This window comes from Microcaecilia unicolor, chromosome 11 (assembly GCF_901765095.1).
Source record: "Microcaecilia unicolor chromosome 11, aMicUni1.1, whole genome shotgun sequence".
NCBI lineage: Eukaryota > Metazoa > Chordata > Amphibia > Gymnophiona > Siphonopidae > Microcaecilia > Microcaecilia unicolor.
The window spans coordinates 27999726-28020346 of NC_044041.1; the positions used below are offsets into that span (position 1 = coordinate 27999726).

A 20621-nucleotide genomic window follows, 5' to 3' on the forward strand; every position below is an offset into this window, starting at 1 on the left:
AAGGCAGTACAATATAAATGTAAAAATAAAAGCGTAATTGAACATACACAGAGGGGCATTTTCAATACTGCACCTAAGTAGGACTTTGGACGTTTTGCACTAAACATCCAAAATCCGAACAGAAAAATATAACCATTTTCGAAAAAAGAAAAACCATCCTATCTTTTTTTTTTTTTTTGAAAATACCATTTCGAACAAGGTTTTCTGTTTTTCTTTAGGCCATTAAAAAAAAAAAAAACTGCACAAGTTATAAACCAGCATTTTTAGCAGACGTTACTCAGATATCCCAGGAGAGCAATGGGGCCCCCTAGGGGGCACTGCAGTGGACTTCTAATAAATTCTAGGTACACACCTCACTGTTGCTCCCTTATCTTGTCTGCTGAGCCCTCCCAAACCCACTACCCCCAACTGTACACCAGTTGCGTTCCCAGCCTGGATGGCACCCGGGGCGGATCGCTGATAAGCCCCCCCCCCTCGCCTGTGAAATGACCCCTCCCCCCCCCCGGCGAAATGATACCCCCCCCCCCGGGTGCACGCCGCTGGGGGGGGGGTGCCGCGGCGCGCACCTGTGGGCTCCGACCGCTTACTTTGCTCGTTCGCTGCAGCTCCCTCTGCCCCGGAACAGGAAGGTAAAATTATGTATCATACCTGATAATTTTCTTTCCATTAATCATAGCTGATCAATCCATAGACTGGTGGGTTGTGTCCATCTACCAGCAGGTGGAGATAGAGAGCAAACTTTTGCCTCCCTATATGTGGTCATGTGCTGCCGGAAACTCCTCAGTATGTCGATATCAAAGCTCCATCCGCAGGACTCAGCACTTAGAGAATTACACCCACAAAGGGACACTCTGCCCAGCTCACCACCGCCGAAACGGGGGAGGGGAATTAACCCAGCTCATCCCCACACAAGTGGGGGAGGGGAATCCATCCAGCTCATCCCCGCGGAGCGGGGGAGGGACACCACCCCGCCGATGCGGGGGGATCTGGCTTATCCTACAACCGCAACCGCGGGAGGAGCTGACTGACCCTAACACCGCCGAAGCGGGAGGGGTACAAAGCTGCCCTACAGCCGCACGAAGCGGGAGGGAGTGCCGGCAGAATTTAAGCCTCAATCCAGCCCCGTAAAACGGAGGGGAGAGGAATGCAGCAGCTCACTGTAACACAAACTCGTCTCAACTCTTGAAGAATCCAAGTGAAAAAACTTGAACATGAAGTCCTCCTGAAGTAACTGAAGACTAAACTTGAACCTAAAATTCAACCAGAATATAAACAGTACAGATATCTGGGAGGGGCTATGGATTGATCAGCTATGATTAATGGAAAGAAAATTATCAGGTATGATACATAATTTTACCTTCCATATCATCAAGCTGATCAATCCATAGACTGGTGGGATGTACCGAAGCAGTACTCACCCAGGGCGGGACATAGATATCCCTGACCGCAACACTGAAGCTCCAAACCGGGCCTCCGCCCGAGCAGCCACAGTCAAGCGGTAATGCTTGGAGAATGTATGGACCGATGCCCAAGTTGCCGCCTTGCATATCTCTGCCAAGGAGACGGACCCGGCCTCTGCCATCGAGGCCGCCTGAGCTCTAGTGGAGTGAGCCTTCAGCTGGATAGGCGGCACCTTCCCCGCGGCCACATAAGCCGCTGCAATGGCTTCCTAGACCCATCTTGCCACTGTAGGCTTAGCAGCCTGCAGACCCTTACAAGGACCTGCAAACAGGACAAACAGATGATCCGATTTCCGGAAATCATTGGTCACTTCCAAGTATCTGATGATAACTTGTCTCACATCCAGATATTTGAGAGCAGAGAATTCCTCTGGGTAGTCCTCCCTACGAAAGGAAGGGAGACAGAGCTGCTGATTCACATGGAAGCGAGAAACAATCTTGGGCAGGAAGGAAGGCACTGTGCAAATAGTCACTCCTGCCTCAGTGAACTGCAGAAAAGGCTCTCAACATGAGAGTGCCTGGAGCTCGGAAACTCTTCTGGCTGAAGTGATAGCCACCAAAAAGACTGCTTTCAACGTCAGGTCTTTCAGAGATGCCCTCGACAAGGGTTCAAAAGGCGGCTTCTGCAATGCTCTTAGCACCAGGTTGAGATTCCACGCAGGCACCACTGAGTGCAGAGGAGGGCGCAGGTGATTAACTCCCTTGAGAAAGCGCACCACATCTGGCTGCGAAGCCAGGGAAACACCCTTCAGGCGGCCCCTGAAGCAAGCCAGAGCCGCTACCTGGACTTTAAGGGAACTGAGCGACAGGCCTTTCTCCAGACCTTCTTGCAGGAACGCCAACACTGAAGAAATTGGAGCAGTGAAGGGAGAAAGTGAGCCTGCTTCACACCACGCTGCAAAGATACGCCAAACCCTGGCGTAAGCAGTAGAAGTAGAACGCTTCCTCGCTCTCAGCATAGTGGCGATGACCTTGTCTGAGAAGCCCTTCTTTCTCAGACGCTGCCGCTCAATAGCCAGGCCGTAAGACCAAAGGGGGAGGGATCCTCCATCACCACGGGACCCTGATGCAACAGGCCCTGCTCCACTGGCAGCCGCAGAGGATCGTCGACTGAGAGCCTGATCAAGTCCGCATACCAGGGACGTCTGGGCCAATCCGGACCCACCAGGATTATCCGGCCTGGATGCTTTGCCACCCGGTCTAGCACCCTGCCCAACATGGGCCAGGGCGGGAACACATAGAGAAGCTCTTGTGTCGGCCACTGTTGGAAAAGAGCATCTACTCCCAGGGATCGAGGGTCCCGTCCTCTGCTGAAAAAGCGCGGCACTTGGCAATTGGCCGATGACGCCATCAGATCTAGGCTCGGCTGGCCCCAGCGCTTCGTGATGTCCAAGAACGCCTGAGCAGATAGCTGCCACTCTCCGGGCTCCAAGGTATGGCGACTGAGAAAGTCCGCCTTGACATTCATGACTCCGGCAATGTGGGCCGCTGACAGCTGTTCCAGGTTCGCTTCCGCCCACTGGCATAGATTCATGGCCTCCTTGGCTAGAGGGGCGCTCTTGGTACCTCCCTGGCGGTTGACATAGGCCACAGCCGTGGCATTGTCCGACAGGACCCGTACTGGCTTCAACGCCAGTACCGGGAAGAACTCCAAAAGCGCCAACCGAATGGCTCTGAGTTCCAGGAGGTTGATAGACCACTTTGCCTCTGCAGGAGACCAGAGCCCCTGCGCTGTCCTTCCCAAGCAGTGGGCTCCCCAGCCCGACAAAGAAGCGTCCGTCGTGACAACAATCCACTCCGGGGTCACCAGAGGCATTCCTGCAGACAACTTGTCTGTCTGCGTCCACCAGCTCAGCGCCTTGCGCACTGCTGGGTCCAAGGGAAGGCGCACAGCATAATCCTCCGACATCGGAGTCCAGCGCTGCAGCAGAGAGTGTTGTAGTGGTCTCATATGAGCCCTGGCCCAGGGCACTACTTCCATCGTGGCCGTCATAGAGCCCAACAGCTGCACATAGTTCCAAGCCCGAAGAGGAGAGGCTAATAGGAACTGGTCCACCTGAGCCTGAAGCTTGACAATCCGATTGTCTGGCAGGAACACTCTGCCCACTTGGGTGTCGAATCGAACTCTCAGATACTCCAGGGACTGAGTTGGGCGCAGCTGGCTTTTCTCCCAGTTGATGATCCACCCCAGGGAGCTCAAAAGAGCAACCACCCGGTTCACAGCTTTGCCGCACTCTGCATAAGAGGGGGCTCGGATCAACCAGTCGTCCAGATAAGTATGGACTTGTACTCCTTCCTTCCTCAGGAAGGCCGCGATGACCACCATTACTTTGGAGAAGGTCCGCGGAGCAGTAGCCAACCCGAACGGGAGGGCTCTGAACTGGAAGTGTCGGCCCAGGACTGCAAAACGCAGAAAGCGTTGATGAGGAGGCCAGATGGGAATATGCAAGTACGCTTCCTTGATGTCCAAGGATGCCAGGTACTCCCCTGCCTTCACTGCCGCTATAACAGAGCGGAGAGTCTCCATGCGAAAGTGCCGAACTTTCAAGGCCCGATTGACCCCTTTGAGGTCGAGGATAGGCCGTACAGAACCTCCTTTCTTTGGTACCACAAAGTAAATGGAGTAACGCCCCTTGCCAAGCTGATTTTCTGGCACCGGAACGACCGCACCCAGGCGGATCAGATTGTCCAAGGTCTGCTGCACTGCCACAGCTTTGACCGGAGACTTGCAGGGAGAGAGTACAAACCCGTCTCTTAAGGGTCGGCAGAACTCTAGCTTGTAGCCGTCTCTGATGACTTCCAGCACCCAAGCGTCTGAAGTTATTGTGGTCCACTCGCCCAGAAACGAGGACAGCCGTCCTCCAATCTGCACTGGGGCGTGGACCAAGGCCCCGTCATTGGGTACGAGACCCTGGGGAAGGACCGGAGAGAGCACCTCCGGGATGGCGGTCTCTGCGAAAGGAATGCTGCTTGGGGGAGAAGTTCCTCTTGAAGGAAGAGGGGGCAGAGGAGCCCGACCTGCCCGGGCGGTACCGACGGGCTTCCTGAAACCGTCCTCTGGAGGTACCGGGGCGAGTACTAGCCCGAGCCCTGACCTCTGGTAACTTCTTGCCCTTAGACGTGCCGAGATCGGTCACGATTTTGTCCAGCTCGACCCCAAAGAGCAGCTTGCCTTTAAAAGGCAATCTAGCCAGGCAGGATTTAGAGGCGTGGTCAGCAGACCAATGCTTCAGCCAAAGCCACCGCCGCGCAGAGATTGTCTGAGCCATGCCTTTAGCTGAGGCCCTCAAGACATCATACAGCAAGTCTGCCAAATAGGCTAAGCCCGATTCCAGGGCCGGCCAATCAGCCCTCAAGGAATGATCCGAGGGGGAAGCCCGCTGCACCATAGTCAGGCACGCCCTGGCCACATAGGAGCCGCACATTGAGGCCTGCAAACTTAAAGCAGCCGCCTCAAAGGACGACCTTAAGGCCGCCTCCAATCTTCTGTCTTGGGCGTCCTTTAGGGCCGTGCCACCTTCCACCGGCAACGCCGTTTTCTTAGTCACCGCAGTGATTAAAGAATCCACGGTATGCCACAGATAGGCCTCACGTTCACTTTCAGGCAAAGGATAGAGGCGGGACATAGCCCTAGCCACTTTAAGGCTCGCTTCCGGGACATCCCATTGAGCCGAAATTAAGGTGTGCATAGCATCATGCACGTGGAAGGTTCTAGGCGGGCGCTTCGTCCCCAGCATAATGGCAGAGCCAACAGGGGCTGAGGGAGAGACGTCCTCCGGAGAGGAAATCTTCAAAATGCCCATGGCCTGCACTAACAGGTTGGGCAAATCCTCTGAGCTAAAGAGCCGCGCTGCAGAGGGGTCATCTGCTCCATCCGAGCGGGGATCCGTCTCCTCCAAGGAAACCGCAAAGGACCGTTGGGAGAACTCAGATATGCTGCCCTCATCTACATCGGAGGAGACAAAGTCCTCCAAGGCCTGGGAATCAACCCGAGGGCGTTTACCTCCGGGGGCCTCAACCTCTTTACCAGACGAGGGAGCAGGGGCAGCGTTTTGCATAAGGAAGGCCTGATGCAGCAGCAAAACAAACTCAGGGGAGAAACCCCCCAGACTGTGCACTTCCACAGCCTGGGCTACAGCCCTAGACGCACCCTCAACCGGCGCTCGCAAGAGCGGGGGAGAGACATGCTGCGCATCCAAGATGGCGTCCGGCGCGACACTCCGCGAAGGAGCCGCGCGGGAAGAACGGCGCTTAACTTTAGCCGCTTTTGTGCCGTCGCCCAAATTAAGGGCGTTCATGACATTAATGTCTCCTACCTCAAGGGCGGCCCAAGAAGAAGCCGTCCGAGCCGCGTGGCCGGCCAAGATGGCGGAGGCGAGCAGCGGGGGATGGGCGTTTATGGCGGGAAAAACCGCCACACCGGAGGAAGGACCGGGACACTCATCGGTCACGAAACTGTCACCCAACAAGGGCGAATCAGACTTTAAGACCCCCGCATCCCCTCTAGAAGCGCCCAAGCGATCCGGGGAGCGACTCTTTGCGCCCTCGCCCTCCGACGCCATATGCCACGTGGAGATCAATCGGGGAACCCCCTGCCCGCTATAAAAAGGTAAAAATTACCTGCTTTCCGCTCCGAGCTGTAACGACCTGGTGTCCCAGTGAGTAGCTGCAATAAACGTCGAAATAAACGCCTTTAAGGACGTTCAAAATTTTTTTTTTTTTTTTAACGGAGCCAGCGGGAGGGGGGAGAAAAGGAGGGACCTGGCGCCACCAGGTTTGCACTTGCTCAAGAAGAGCTCTCAACCCCAGGCACTCAACAAAACCTAAAAATTAGGCTTGGAGGCCTAGCCAGAGCTGCTGCTGTGTGTGACCACCACCTGCTGAGATAGAGAACATACTGAGGAGTTTCCGGCAGCACATGACCACATATAGGGAGGCAAAAGTTTGCTCTCTATCTCCACCTGCTGGTAGATGGACACAACCCACCAGTCTATGGATTGATCAGCTTGATGATATGAAAGTAACCTGTTCCGGGGCAGAGGGAGCTGCAGAGAACGAGCGAAGTTAGCGAAGTTGGAGCCCACAGGCGCGCGCCGGGGCACCCCCCTACGGCGTGCACCCGGGGCGGACCGCCCCCACCTTGGTACGCCACTGCTGTACACCACTACAAAAGCCCTTATGAGTGAAGGGGGGCACCTATATGTAGGTACAGTGAGTTCCTGGTGAGTTTTGAAGGGCTCACAGTTTTCACCACAAGTGTCACAGGTAGAGGGAGACAGGGACCTGAGTCCCCCACTTCATAATGCACTGCACTCACCAACTACACTACTCCAGGGACCTGAATGCTGCTCTAATAAACCTAACTCCCATATATAATTCCCAATAAGACCACTGGTATATCATGAAGGACATATAGGAAAATTCCACAATCCAAATCAATTGAAAATAATGAATGCATGTATGTGGAGATGAAAAAAAGCAGTAAAATTATAAGATGAATATCCGGAGAAATTCTTAGTTATAACTCACCCAAGCAGAATGCTAACCCCAAGGTAAAAAGCTACTCGTAGAGGGTGGATACGTTTCTCAATCATTGAAATTCTCCGTATTGAATTTTGTTTATATATAAGCACACCTTGTGCTTCAATTAATTATAGTAACGCTCACACAAACAACAGTGAGAAAAACCAGTGGAAAATTGAATGAGAATTATCTATCCCAACTTTTTACAATATTCACAACACATTTCTCATGTCCCCCACTTCTATGGAGAGCACTCACAGACAGTCGCATTTGGTTCAGAAACTGAAAATACTGGGAATTCTCTGCAGAGCAGATTTGGGATTGCTGATTAAAAAAAAAAAAAAAAGTGCCCCATTATCCTCAGTGCATTCAGTACACATTTATGCAGAAAATATATACGTTCACAGACAGTGTGGAGGAAATACAAGACCCAGGTGGCTACTGGTGACCAGTAACTCTTTCCTGGCCATCCATTTTCAGGTTTCAGAGGCAGTGTAGCAGCAATTCCAGTGGCTACAGGGATAGTATCACAGTAAAAACCCCATAAAGTAGCTTAATACTAGGACAGAGGATTTCCTTAGGATGAAACATTTTCAATTACACCCAATATACATTCCCAGAAGAGGTCCAGGGATAAGAACAACAGGTGTTAAATGTTTGTTCCTGATCCCGTGAGGTCTGTGTGAAAGAACTATGGAGGACTAGAGAATGACATTTGGGGGGGGGGGGGGGGGGGGGAACAGAGCCCATGAAAACGGGGACAAAATTTGTCCCCGTGCCACTTTCAACTTTGAAGTGTCGGTTAATGAACTGGATTGTTATTTATGTTTGATTGATGCAGATGACAATATTTTAAATTTTTTTTTTGAAAAACAAGCAATCATGCTGGCCACAACTAGCAAATTTTTAAATGGGGGATCCTGTACATCCTGCTACCAGCACATCTTCTAAGAAGACATCTATTGCGGGAAGGACTGTGGAAGAAAAGAAAAAGAGACTGAATCCTGAGATTGTTGGTGACTTATTCATCTACAGATTAAAAAATCATAACAGTGCTTCCTAGGGCATATAGAATGGGTTGTTTTTTGTACCCCTGGACATTTTAACAGAGTGGATTAGGATTCCTTGGGGTAGTAGAAGTCACCTATTGTTGGGGTTGGAAGGGTAGAGGGTGGTGGTGGGAAGGAGGGTTATTATAGCTGATCGCTGTTATTATTGTTTTCTATTTGTAATTTATACACAACAGTTGCACAGCATATTGTTCCTTTTTATCTCTCTATATAAAAGGCAACCCCAAAGTTCTGAAGCCTCCACGGAAGTTGAGGCGCCCGAGATATCCGGTGTGCCCTGGAGTGTCTGCACCGCCCTCGCGTCAAAACGTCATGACGTCGAGGGCCGAAACGCGAGGCGAACGCGAACCCCGAACAAGTAACGCAAGTAGCTCCGAGGGACGGAGGGAGGGGGCCCCTTGCTAGCGCCCGTTTCATTGCACTCAGAAACGGGCATTTTTTCCTAGTAGTTTAATAAAAAGATTTAAATATAAAATCATAAGTGTTTGAGGCTTCTACACATGAGAACAGAGCTCACGGGGATGCGGCGGGGACGGGAACAAATTTTATCCCCGTGTCATTCTCTATGGAGGACACAACACGGCAACTTTATAATATACTTTAGGATCTGCTTCAGTCCAAACATTTTAATCCTACACAATTGGAACATCTCTTTAAATAAATCACTAAGAAGAAAACCAAGGCAGTTTAAGTTTGCCCACACTAAAATCTCTTGTTTATTAAAATCTAGAAGCAAATCTGAATATTTGGCCAGGCAGCTGAATCTGCAGAGTCAGGACTCGGTGAGATCACACAGAAGCCTTACTAATGAGTCGCTTTGCTGGAATCAGACTCAAGAATGTACCCAGGAAATGCTTCTGGGGGAAAGATTCATAGTTTGGACAAATAAGGGAAAAGAAATGGGAGGAAAACGCTTAGCACGCATGTTTTTACTTAACTGAACTTTCAAAAGTATACTGACTTGCTCTAAAAAGAAAATAATCCTGGCTCTTAAGTATTACACCTAAGCAGAAAAAAAATCTAAGACATCCAGGTCTGAATAAATGTGACTACCTCTGGGAGAAGGAGACTAAAGTGTCCACAAACGTAAAATGAGGTTTTAATGAATTCTGTTACAGCAAACAATTTATAATATATTTATAATATAGTCCAAACGCAATCCTTTTAAGTGGGAAAAAAGAAGTTACAGAAGTTCAGACATGTAACTTTTGCAGACTGCTTATGAACCCATGACATGAAAAAGTCAGCCATTCCAACATTTTGGATCTGCAACTTTAGTCACCTTTTCCCAGGAATGGTAGAGGGACGGGTAATGAGGCTGCAAGGGTTTGGTGAGTGGGAACATGGTGAGTGTGGAGGTCTCCGTAAGGTACAGTAATGCAACACTGATTAAAGGAGGGGGCGGGGGGGAATCATAGAAAAAAATGGAGTCATGTATGGGTTTTTTTGACCAAGTTAAAGAATACGTATTTCTACTTACTAGATGTGAATGTGGATAATGTACACACTCAGCTGAATGTGAGGATGCATCGAAATGTTGGGAGGTTATGAATTGTTATTGTTTTATGAACCAACGACTCAATAAAGATATTAAAAAAAAAAAATTGATATCTATGTATTTCTGCTTATTATGGATAATTAGTTACTACTATCCAGTATTAACACGGACCATTATTTTTAGTTTTTCACCTCCGACATTGTGTGTGACTGGAGTTCAGAGTCTGAAAACAGCAGATGGATGCACAGTTTCACACTAATTTTATTAAAAAGCATAAAAACCCCGTTGCTTCTTATTGTTTCAGGATAATTTTCCATAATCCAAACCACTGAAATCAATCCCAACTTATTACTTACTACTAGAATACAAAAAGTTAAAACCAGACTTAGTCCTTAGTGGTGCTCATGATCTAGTGCAGGGGGTAACGATACGAGGGCCGCTTGATAACAGTGATCATAATATGATCGGTTTTGATATTGGCATTGAAGGAAGTGAAACTAGGAAATCAAGTACGTTAGCGTTTAACTATAGAAAAGGTGATTACGACAAAATGAGAAAAATGGTGAAAAAAAGACTGAAAGGAGCAGCTCGCAGAGTAAAAAACTTGCATCAGGCGTGGATGCTGTTTAAAAACACCATCCTGGAGGTTCAGGACAAATATATTCCACGTATTAGAAAAAAGGGAAAAAAGACTAAACGTCAGCCGGCGTGGCTAAACAGTAAGATAAAGGAAATCATTAGAGCCAAAAAACAATCCTTCAGAAAGTGGAGAAGAGAACCAACTGAAAGTAACAGGATAGATCATAAGGAATGCCAAGCCAAATGCAAAGCGGAGATAAGGAGGGCAAAAAAGGACTTTGAGAAGAAATTAGCGTTGGAAGCAAAAATACATAGTAAAAATTTTTTTAGATACATTAAAAGCAGGAAACCGGCCAAAGAGTCGGTTGGGCCGCTGGACGAAAATGGTGTTAAAGGGGCGATCAAGGTGGACAAAGCCGTAGCGGAGAAATTAAATGAATTCTTTGCTTCGGTCTTCACCGAGGAGGATTTGGGGGGGACACCGGTGCCGGAAAGAATATTTGAAGCGGGGGAGTCGGAGAAACTAAACAAATTCTCTGTAACCTTGGAGGATGTAATGGGTCAGTTCAGCAAGCTGAAGAGTAGTAAATCACCAGGACCTGATGGTATTCATCCCAGAGTATTAATAGAACTAAAAAATGAACTTGCGGAGCTACTGTTAGAAATATGCAATCTGTCCCTAAAATCGAGTGTAGTACCGGAAGACTGGAGGGTAGCCAATGTTACTCCGATTTTTAAGAAGGGTTCCAGAGGAGATCCGGGAAATTATAGACCGGTGAGTCTGACGTCGGTGCCGGGCAAGATGGTGGAGGCTATTATTAAGAATAAAATTGCAGAGCATATACAAAAACATGGACTGATGAGACAAAGTCAGCACGGATTTAGTGAAGGGAAGTCTTGCCTCACCAATCTAATGCATTTTTTTGAGGGGGTAAGCAAACATGTGGACAATGGGGAGCCGGTTGATATTGTATATCTGGATTTTCAGAAGGCGTTTGACAAAGTGCCGCACGAAAGACTCCTGAAGAAATTGCAGAGTCATGGAATCGGAGGTAGGGTATTATTATGGATTAAGAACTGGTTGAAAGATAGGAAGCAGAGAGTAGGATTGCGTGGCCAGTATTCTCAGTGGAGGAGGGTAGTTAGTGGGGTCCCGCAGGGGTCTGTGCTGGGTCCGTTGCTTTTAATGTATTTATAAATGACCTAGAGATGGGAATAACTAGTGAGGTAATTAAATTCGCCGATGACACAAAATTATTCAGGGTCGTCAAGTCGCAGGAGGAATGTGAACAATTACAGGAGGACCTTGCGAGACTGGGAGAATGGGCGTGCAAGTGGCAGATGAAGTTCAATGTTGACAAGTGCAAAGTGATGCATGTGGGTAAGAGGAACCCGAATTATAGCTACGTCTTGCAAGGTTCCGCGTTAGGAGTTACGGATCAAGAAAGGGATCTGGGTGTCGTCGTCGATGATACGCTGAAACCTTCTGCTCAGTGTGCTGCTGCGGCTAGGAAAGCGAATAGAATGTTGGGTGTTATTAGGAAGGGTATGGAGTCCAGGTGTGCGGATGTTATAATGCCGTTGTATCGCTCCATGGTGCGACCGCACCTGGAGTATTGTGTTCAGTACTGGTCTCCGTATCTCAAAAAAGATATAGTAGAATTGGAAAAGGTACAGCGAAGGGCGACGAAAATGATAGTGGGGATGGGACGACTTTCCTATGAAGAGAGGCTGAGAAGGCTAGGGCTTTTCAGCTTGGAGAAGAGACGGCTGAGGGGAGATATGATAGAAGTGTATAAAATAATGAGTGGAATGGATCGGGTGGATGTGAAGTGACTGTTCACGCTATCCAAAAATACTAGGACTAGAGGGCATGAGTTGAAGCTACAGTGTGGTAAATTTAAAACGAATCGGAGAAAATTTTTCTTCACCCAACGTGTAATTAGACTCTGGAATTCGTTGCCGGAGAACGTGGTACGGGCGGTTAGCTTGACGGAGTTTAAAAAGGGTTTAGATAGATTCCTAAAGGACAAGTCCATAGACCGCTATTAAATGGACTTGGAAAAATTCCGCATTTTTAGGTATAACTTGTCTGGAATGTTTTTACGTTTGGGGAGCGTGCCAGGTGCCCTTGACCTGGATTGGCCACTGTCGGTGACAGGATGCTGGGCTAGATGGACCTTTGGTCTTTCCCAGTATGGCACTACTTATGTACTTATGTACTTATGTAAGATATTGTTAGCCACATAGAGCCTTTTTTCACGGAGAGGGTGGTGGATGCTTGGAATGCCCTCCCGCGGGAGGTGGTGGAGATGAAAATGGTAACGGAATTCAAACATGCGTGGGATAAACATAAAGGAATCCTGTGCAGAAGAAAGGGATCCTCAGGAGCTTAGCCTAGAATGGGTGGCAGAGCTGGTGGTTGGGAGGCGGGGCTAGTGTGGGCAGACATATACGGTCTGTGCTGGGGCTGGTGGTTGGGAGGCGGGACTAGTGCTGGGCAGACTTATACGGTCTGTGCCGGGGCTGGTGGTTGGGAGGCGGGACTAGTGCTGGGCAGACTTATACGGTCTGTGCCAGAGCCGGTGGTGGGTGGCAGGGATAGTGCTGGGCAGACTTATACAGTCTGTGCCAGAGCTGGTGGTTGGGAGGCGGGGATAGGGCTGGCCAGACTTATACGGTCTGTGCACTGAAGAGGACTGTACAAATAAAAAAAGTAGCACATATGAATTTATCTTCTTGGGCAGACTGGATGGACCGTGCAGGTCTTTTTCTGCCGTCATCTACTATGTTTACTATGTTGGGAATATGTGGGCTATAAATGTTCTAAATAAATAAATATATCACAGAGGTCAATGCATTGACTCCCGGATTCTATATGTGTTCTACTACTACTACTTAACATTTCTAGAGCGCTACTAGGGATACGCAGCGCTATACAAATTAACAAAGAAGGACGGTCCCTGTTCACAAATTAATGAGTTAACAAGGTGTGAAACCAATAATTGGAGTTAATTGGCAACTGGCTTTGTCACTATTCTTTCTTCTTGCATTATATTCTAAATTCTCCAGTTTACAGTGCGTAAGAGTACTGTCTCAACCAGTAAAGCTTCCTGAGCAAACAATTACTTCACCTCAGGCTCAACAACATGTACAGGGCATTTTCAATAACATGTCTTAAGTCCGATTTTGGATGTTTTACTAAAAACGTCCAAAAACTGAATGATGAACAGACATTTTTCAGGTTCGAAAATCCCCAAACTCCTGAAGACGTCCTCCCACAGGAGGAAGAGAAGAGTGGACCAGCCTCGCATCATTGCGAAGCTCAGGAGGCATTGGATGATCTAACTGAGAGGACATCCTGTCTGCATGAAAAGGAATACTGGCGTGCCTGAAAGTGGGACTTCTGACCATATTGCCGACGACCAGGTTGGCACCGTCTGCTGTCTCGATATCGAGAGCCCACTGAAGACATACGACCAGAGGCTTTTGGCTTATTCTCTGGCAACCACTGTGGCTTAGTTTCCTCCCAGGTCTTCACCAAGTTACCGAGATCTTCTCCAAATAGCCACTTGCCCCCGAAAGGGCAGTTTAACGAGATGTAACCAACCTTGCATCCACTGCCCAATGCTGCAACTAGAACTGCCAATGTGCCGTGACAGCAAAAGACATACTGTGGGTCGTAACCCAAATTAGTGCAGGAGCCTTTACCAACACCTATTTTGTAGGTGGTAGAACCTCCCGCAGGAATTCCGTTCGCCAATACCCACGCGCTGATTAGCGCAGAGCATGCCTACTCTCTGCCTCCAAACATGACCCTCCATTAAAAAAATAAAATCTATTTTTTAGCCCGTGGTAAGCACACGCCAACTAGGGATTACCACAGCTTAGTAAAAGGACCCTGGAATGTTGGCTGATGCAGCTCCGTAAGGACCTATATAAGGCTGGTAAACAGTGCAATTTGAATAGAACTGGAGAAATATGATCTTACTCGGACGAACCAGAAAGCACAAAATGCTACAGCTCACGTTCTACCTGTAAAGTCAGAATCAGAAAAACAACTGGGTAATTCAGCATCCCTCGGTAAACAGTAACAAAGCAGATGACAGCCACCAACTGGCTCATTCAATCTACTCGGGCATCATCATTAGAATTCGATTTACATACAGGCTTGTCTTAGCTTTGAGGCTAAAAAAACAGCCCAGGCTCACATTAAGAGTGGCCATGACCCTTCCAAGCATCTCTGTGGGAGGCAGAGCATTGCCTGAAGGTTTGTTTGCTCTCCACACCCACTCAATGGGACTGTATTGATCAAACTTTTGCACTGGTACATGAACAACAGGTCACACTGCTGACTATAGTTAGAAAAATCACTACTATGGCCACACATCGAAGCAGCGAGAAACATGGCTGCCAGATATCTCATTTCTAATTAGTCAGGCTGATAAAACTATCCATATAATTTGTTTTTGTTTTTTTAATGTCATCATCTAAATTACTAACTTTTAAATTAAGAAGGTTTTGTGTATATTGGTTATCCAGAACTTTTAATGTACCACATTGTTTATTGATGTTGATTGTATACCACTTTCTTTTGCAAACTACCTTAAGCATTTTGCAAGGTTTTGGAAGGCAGTGTACAAATAATTTCAGAACACTGACCCACATTTAGGTCATTTTATGAACAATTACAAATTAAAACAAATGCCCAAAAGAACATACAGTGGGGGAAATAAGTATTTGATCCCTTGCTGATTTTGTAAGTTTGCCCACTGACAAAGACATGAGCAGCCCATAATTGAAGGGTAGGTTATTGGTAACAGTGAGAGATAGCACATCACAAATTAAATCCGGAAAATCACATTGTGGAAAGTATATGAATTTATTTGCATTCTGCAGAGGGAAATAAGTATTTGATCCCCCACCAACCAGTAAGAGATCTGGCCCCTACAGACCAGGTAGATGCTCCAAATCAACTCGTTACCTGCATGACAGACAGCTGTCGGCAATGGTCACCTGTATGAAAGACACCTGTCCACAGACTCAGTGAATCAGTCAGACTCTAACCTCTACAAAATGGCCAAGAGCAAGGAGCTGTCTAAGGATGTCAGGGACAAGATCATACACCTGCACAAGGCTGGAATGGGCTACAAAACCATCAGTAAGACGCTGGGCGAGAAGGAGACAACTGTTGGTGCCATAGTAAGAAAATGGAAGAAGTACAAAATGACTGTCAATCGACAAAGATCTGGGGCTCCACGCAAAATCTCACCTCGTGGGGTATCCTTGATCATGAGGAAGGTTAGAAATCAGCCTACAACTACAAGGGGGGAACTTGTCAATGATCTCAAGGCAGCTGGGACCACTGTCACCACGAAAACCATTGGTAACACATTACGACATAACGGATTGCAATCCTGCAGTGCCTGCAAGGTCCCCCTGCTCCGGAAGGCACATGTGACGGCCCGTCTGAAGTTTGCCAGTGAACATCTGGATGATGCCGAGAGTGATTGGGAGAAGGTGCTGTGGTCAGATGAGACAAAAATTGAGCTCTTTGGCATGAACTCAACTCGCCGTGTTTGGAGGAAGAGAAATGCTGCCTATGACCCAAAGAACACCGTCCCCACTGTCAAGCATGGAGGTGGAAATGTTATGTTTTGGGGGTGTTTCTCTGCTAAGGGCACAGGACTACTTCACCGCATCAATGGGAGAATGGATGGGGCCATGTACCGTACAATTCTGAGTGACAACCTCCTTCCCTCCGCCAGGGCCTTAAAAATGGGTCGTGGCTGGGTCTTCCAGCACGACAATGACCCAAATATACAGCCAAGGCAACAAAGGAGTGGCTCAGGAAGAAGCACATTAGGGTCATGGAGTGGCCTAGCCAGTCACCAGACCTTAATCCCATTGAAAACTTATGGAGGGAGCTGAAGCTGCGAGTTGCCAAGCGACAGCCCAGAACTCTTAATGATTTAGAGATGATCTGCAAAGAGGAGTGGACCAAAATTCCTCCTGACATGTGTGCAAACCTCATCATCAACTACAGAAGACGTCTGACCGCTGTGCTTGCCAACAAGGGTTTTGCCACCAAGTATAGGTCTTGTTTGCCAGAGGGATCAAATACTTATTTCCCTCTGCAGAATGCAAATAAATTCATATACTTTCCAAAATGTGATTTTCCGGATTTAATTTGTGATGTGCTATCTCTCACTGTTACCAATAACCTACCCTTCAATTATGGGCTGCTCATGTCTTTGTCAGTGGGCAAACTTACAAAATCAGCAAGGGATCAAATACTTATTTCCCCCACTGTATCTAAGGAAAGACAACTGCCTGATATATTTTAAGTCATTGTAAAACAGGCTCATTTTCAAAGCACACAGTGTAGACTTACAAAGTTCTATAGGTTACCATGCGGCTCATTTTCAAAGCACTTAGACTTACAAAATTACATAGAGGGGCATTTTCAATAATGCATCTAAGCTGGACTTTGGCCGTTTTGTGTTAAACAGACAAAATCTGAACAGAAAATATACCCATTTTTGAAAAAAAGAAAAAAAAAAGTCTATTTTTTTTTTTTTAAATACCATTTCAAACAAGGTTTTGTGCTTTGTGCGTTTATCTTTTCAGGCCATTTTTGAAAGAGAGAAAAAAAAGACACTAGTTCAAAACTCACACTTTCAAGCCATTGGGATGTAGAAGGGGCCAGAATTTTTAGTAGACTGGTCCCCCAGACATCCCAGGAGAGCAATGGGGCCCCCCCTAGGGGGCACTACAGTGAACTTCAAATAAATGCTTCCAGGTACACACCTCACCATTGTCTTGTCTGCCAAGTCCTCCAAAACCCATTACCCCCAACAGTACACCACTACAATAGCCCTTATGGGTAAAGGGGGCACCTATATGTGGGTACAGTGGGTTTCTGGTGAGTTCTGATGGGCTCAACAGTTTCCACCACAAGTGTGACAGGTAGAGGGAGATAGGGACCCGAGTTCCCCACTCCATAATGCACTGTACCTACCACTACACTACTCCAGCGACCTGCATGCTGCTCTAATAGACCTGACTAAAATCTAAGGCTGTCATAAGGGCTGGTAAGTCATATTTTTATTCACATTGTTTGGTGGTGGGAGGGGGACAGTGACCACTGGGGGAGTCACCCCTGATTCCCTCAAGTGATCATCTGGTCCTTTATTTTAATTTTATGTATTTGTAACATTTGTATCCCCCATTTTCCCACCTATTTGCAGGCTCAATGTGGCTTACATAATACCATTAAGGCAACTGCCAATTCCGGTATGAACAAACTACAGAGTGATGCTGTAGTAGGGTAGAGTTCATGTGTGACAAACATATTGGGGGACCGTAATGAGGAGGAAGAGTTTAGTTAAGTAGTAGTAGTAGTTATGTCCAGTATGGTTTTGGCTTCGTTGTGTTGCAGGGTTCAGACATTCAGGTTATGTCGTTTTTGAACAGGTTAGTTTTTAGTGATTTAGATTGTTTTCACGGCGTTTAGTAGTGCGTTTCATAGTTGTGTGCTTATCTAGGAGAAGCTGGATGCATAGGTTGTTTTGTATTTGAGACCTTTGCAACTTGGGTAGTGGAGATTTAGGTAAGTTCGTGCTGATCTTGTTGTGTTTCTGGTTGGTAGGTCTATGAGGTCTGTCATGTATCCCGGGGCTTCGCCATAGATGATTTTGTGAACCAGGCACCTTTTTGTGCCGTATTCATTATAAAAAAAAGATCTAGCTGAAAACGTCTTAGCTTTAGTTCTGGACAATCTTGTTTTGTTCCATTATGGTTGAAAAACATCTAAATCTTAGGAACCCCCATATCCCACCATTAACACACCCCCTTGAGATCTGGACGCATTGCAGACAAACAGCATAGAAACACATCTGAAATATAGGTTTCGAAAATACTGATTTAGATGTTTTTGTAAGAATAAAAATGCTGCTTTCGAAAATGAGCCCCCTGGAAACCTATGTAATTTTGTAAAGTGCTTTGAAAATGAGCACCAAAATCTGCCTCTGTTAGATCCCAACATTAGACTCCACAACAGATGAAAATCTTGATTTTACCTTCACTGTCTGTGAGGACCTCCATCCTGCCGCTGAACATGGCTTTCAGCATCGTATCCTGTTTGGTCAGCGTTTGCATTGTAGTGTAGTAGAGGGCTCCTCCTACATTTAACTTGACGTATTTGGAGCTTGGGCTGGTTCCTTTGAATGATGTGGTGCGAGTGGAAGCTGCTGGGACCCCCGAGCTAACCGCGTTTTCCCCCGACATCTCTTCCTGAAAGTAAAAGAAAATAAGCTGTTGATTAGGTGCTGTTTAAGGGGCTTGACCATTGTGTCCTAGAATCTTCTCTCTGACAGCCTTAAAATGAGAACTTTAAGTGCTTTTATTATCAGCTCACTTGAATGGAAGAACTGCAAAACAGAATTAATTTAATTGCTCTGGACTTCAGTGACAAGAAAAGTTTTAGGAGACTAGATCAAGTCGATGCATTCAACAAGGCCACGCCAAGACTGCCAACATTACCAGTAGTTTTCACTGTCTCTTCTGTCTGTTTTCCAAATTTGCAGACCAACGTAGGACTTCAATTTGATTTTTTTTTTCTTCCAGAAACACCTACACCCTACCTGAGGCTTCTGAATGGATTGGAAGGAATCGCTTGAGCTATTTGGAACAAATTATTGTTCAGCTCCATTGCTCTTTAAGCAACCATCTTCACACAAAAGCGTCAGTCCTTGGAAAACAATTCCAAGGAAGGGGGAAAACAAAGAACCCATCACTAGACTCTTGAACTTACACAAAACCTATCAGGAAACACCTGGTACTCTGAAGCTTTGTTATATCAGCTTTACTTACATCTGCTGTGTTGAAGGTATTCATGATGTGTTTTTAGATCTGTGTTCCACCTTAATAAAAATAATTTTTAATAAAAGTGCCCTAACTGGCCAGTCAAATGCATTTTGGCTACACCAGACTGAAAACCAACAGATAAATGGGAGAAAAATAGAACTCATAGGGCTGTTCTCAATCCAGAGGCTCAGGTGACTATGGAAAACTAAGACCCAAGTGTTTTATTTACACTAGCAGAACCCCCAAATCATCGCACAAGCCTTGCATCTAGATTTTATCTTTTAGCAAATATACTTGGTGGCAGAAGAGAGCTGCCCTTAACAATTATAACTCAACAGCCAGTCACAGCATTTCCACCTACCCACAACTCCTCTTCCGAGGTGAGGTATAATCTTTCTTTTACTGTTAGTCATTTCAGCTTTCTCTGCTCATCTCACCTTTTCCACCCTTACAGGCTTCATTCTACACTAACAACCACAATTCAACATTCAAAGCAGAACAAGACATACAATTAAGGCTCACTCTCAGGAAAGTGCTTAGAACATCTTTATCCCATCCCCTCCCCCTCTTGAGAACTCACAACCCTCAAAAATACCCAAACCCAGCTCTCAAATCACACAGCACTCTCCTGGCCTCTAAGACCATTCTACCTCCCGCACAGATGTACCAGATGTCATTAACTGACAGGATCTTGTGGGCAGTCTTTCTTCTAGTCCTGCCTCCTCTCACTTTGGGAGCTCATGGGGGGAGGGGGAGCAGCTTGGTCCCATATTCTGCTGGCTGCAATTGGCAACACTCCATCATCTCAAAAGTATCACTATTGATGTACTTTATTTACAAATTCAATAAAATGATGTGAACTAACAAAAAAAAAATACCATTAGCAATTTGTGAGTGATTTGTGGTGGCATTTAAGTTAAGGAACTCGATAAGCAAGCCAGAACTACACTTTCTGCCATTCAGTGGAGTAAAAACAGACCTGCCTAGGTCTGCTCACCTAATCATCCTCTCCTATTAAAGGGGTGTCTGGTTTTGCTCACATTCTTCCTTGCTTTTCATGCATCTGCTTCTACTGTTCAGGATAAAGTGATGGGCACCATGGCTACTGCAGACCATGTTTATCTCAGCAGTTACTGGGCAGACTGTTCACATTCTGTGTTCCCTGACACTTCAACAGGAGAAATGTCTAATTATCAGTTTTTGTTAAAGGCCTAAAAAGGCAGAAATAAAAACTATAAAAGAAGTATAGCGAGATAATTACATTAATCTGGAAGACACACATCCTCGGTCAATAGAAAGACTGAAACTGCTGTAAATGTATATGTATTTTTTAAAGGCCAATGGTTTCACATGTTAAACGTTACTCTTGGAGACATTAGAAGCATTTTATAGTAAGCAGCGATACTACTACTTAACATTTCTAGAGCGCTACTAGGGTTACGCAGCGCTATACAGTTTAACAAAAAGGATAGATAGCTTACAATCTAACGGGCGAAATGTCAAGTTGGGGCAGTCTAGATTTCCTGAATAGAGGTAAGGTGGTTAGGTGCCGAAGGTGACATTGAAGAGGTGGGCTTTGAGCAAGGATTTGAAGATGAGCAGGGAGGGGGCCTGGCGTATGGG

At 46.7% G+C, this 20621-nt stretch overlaps 1 protein-coding gene across 2 annotated transcripts in view; it reads right to left on the minus strand.

Annotated features, from left to right (window-relative positions):
* The window catches only part of KCTD10 (potassium channel tetramerization domain containing 10), a 33396-nt gene that overhangs the window by 11768 nt on the left and 1007 nt on the right, over nucleotides 1-20621 (minus strand). For both annotated transcript variants that reach the window (XM_030218236.1, XM_030218235.1), the window contains exon 2: nucleotides 18212-18425. In XM_030218236.1, coding sequence (XP_030074096.1) covers nucleotides 18212-18419 — 208 coding nt within the window. In that variant the 5' untranslated portion in view covers nucleotides 18420-18425. The remainder of the gene's footprint in view (nucleotides 1-18211; nucleotides 18426-20621) is intronic.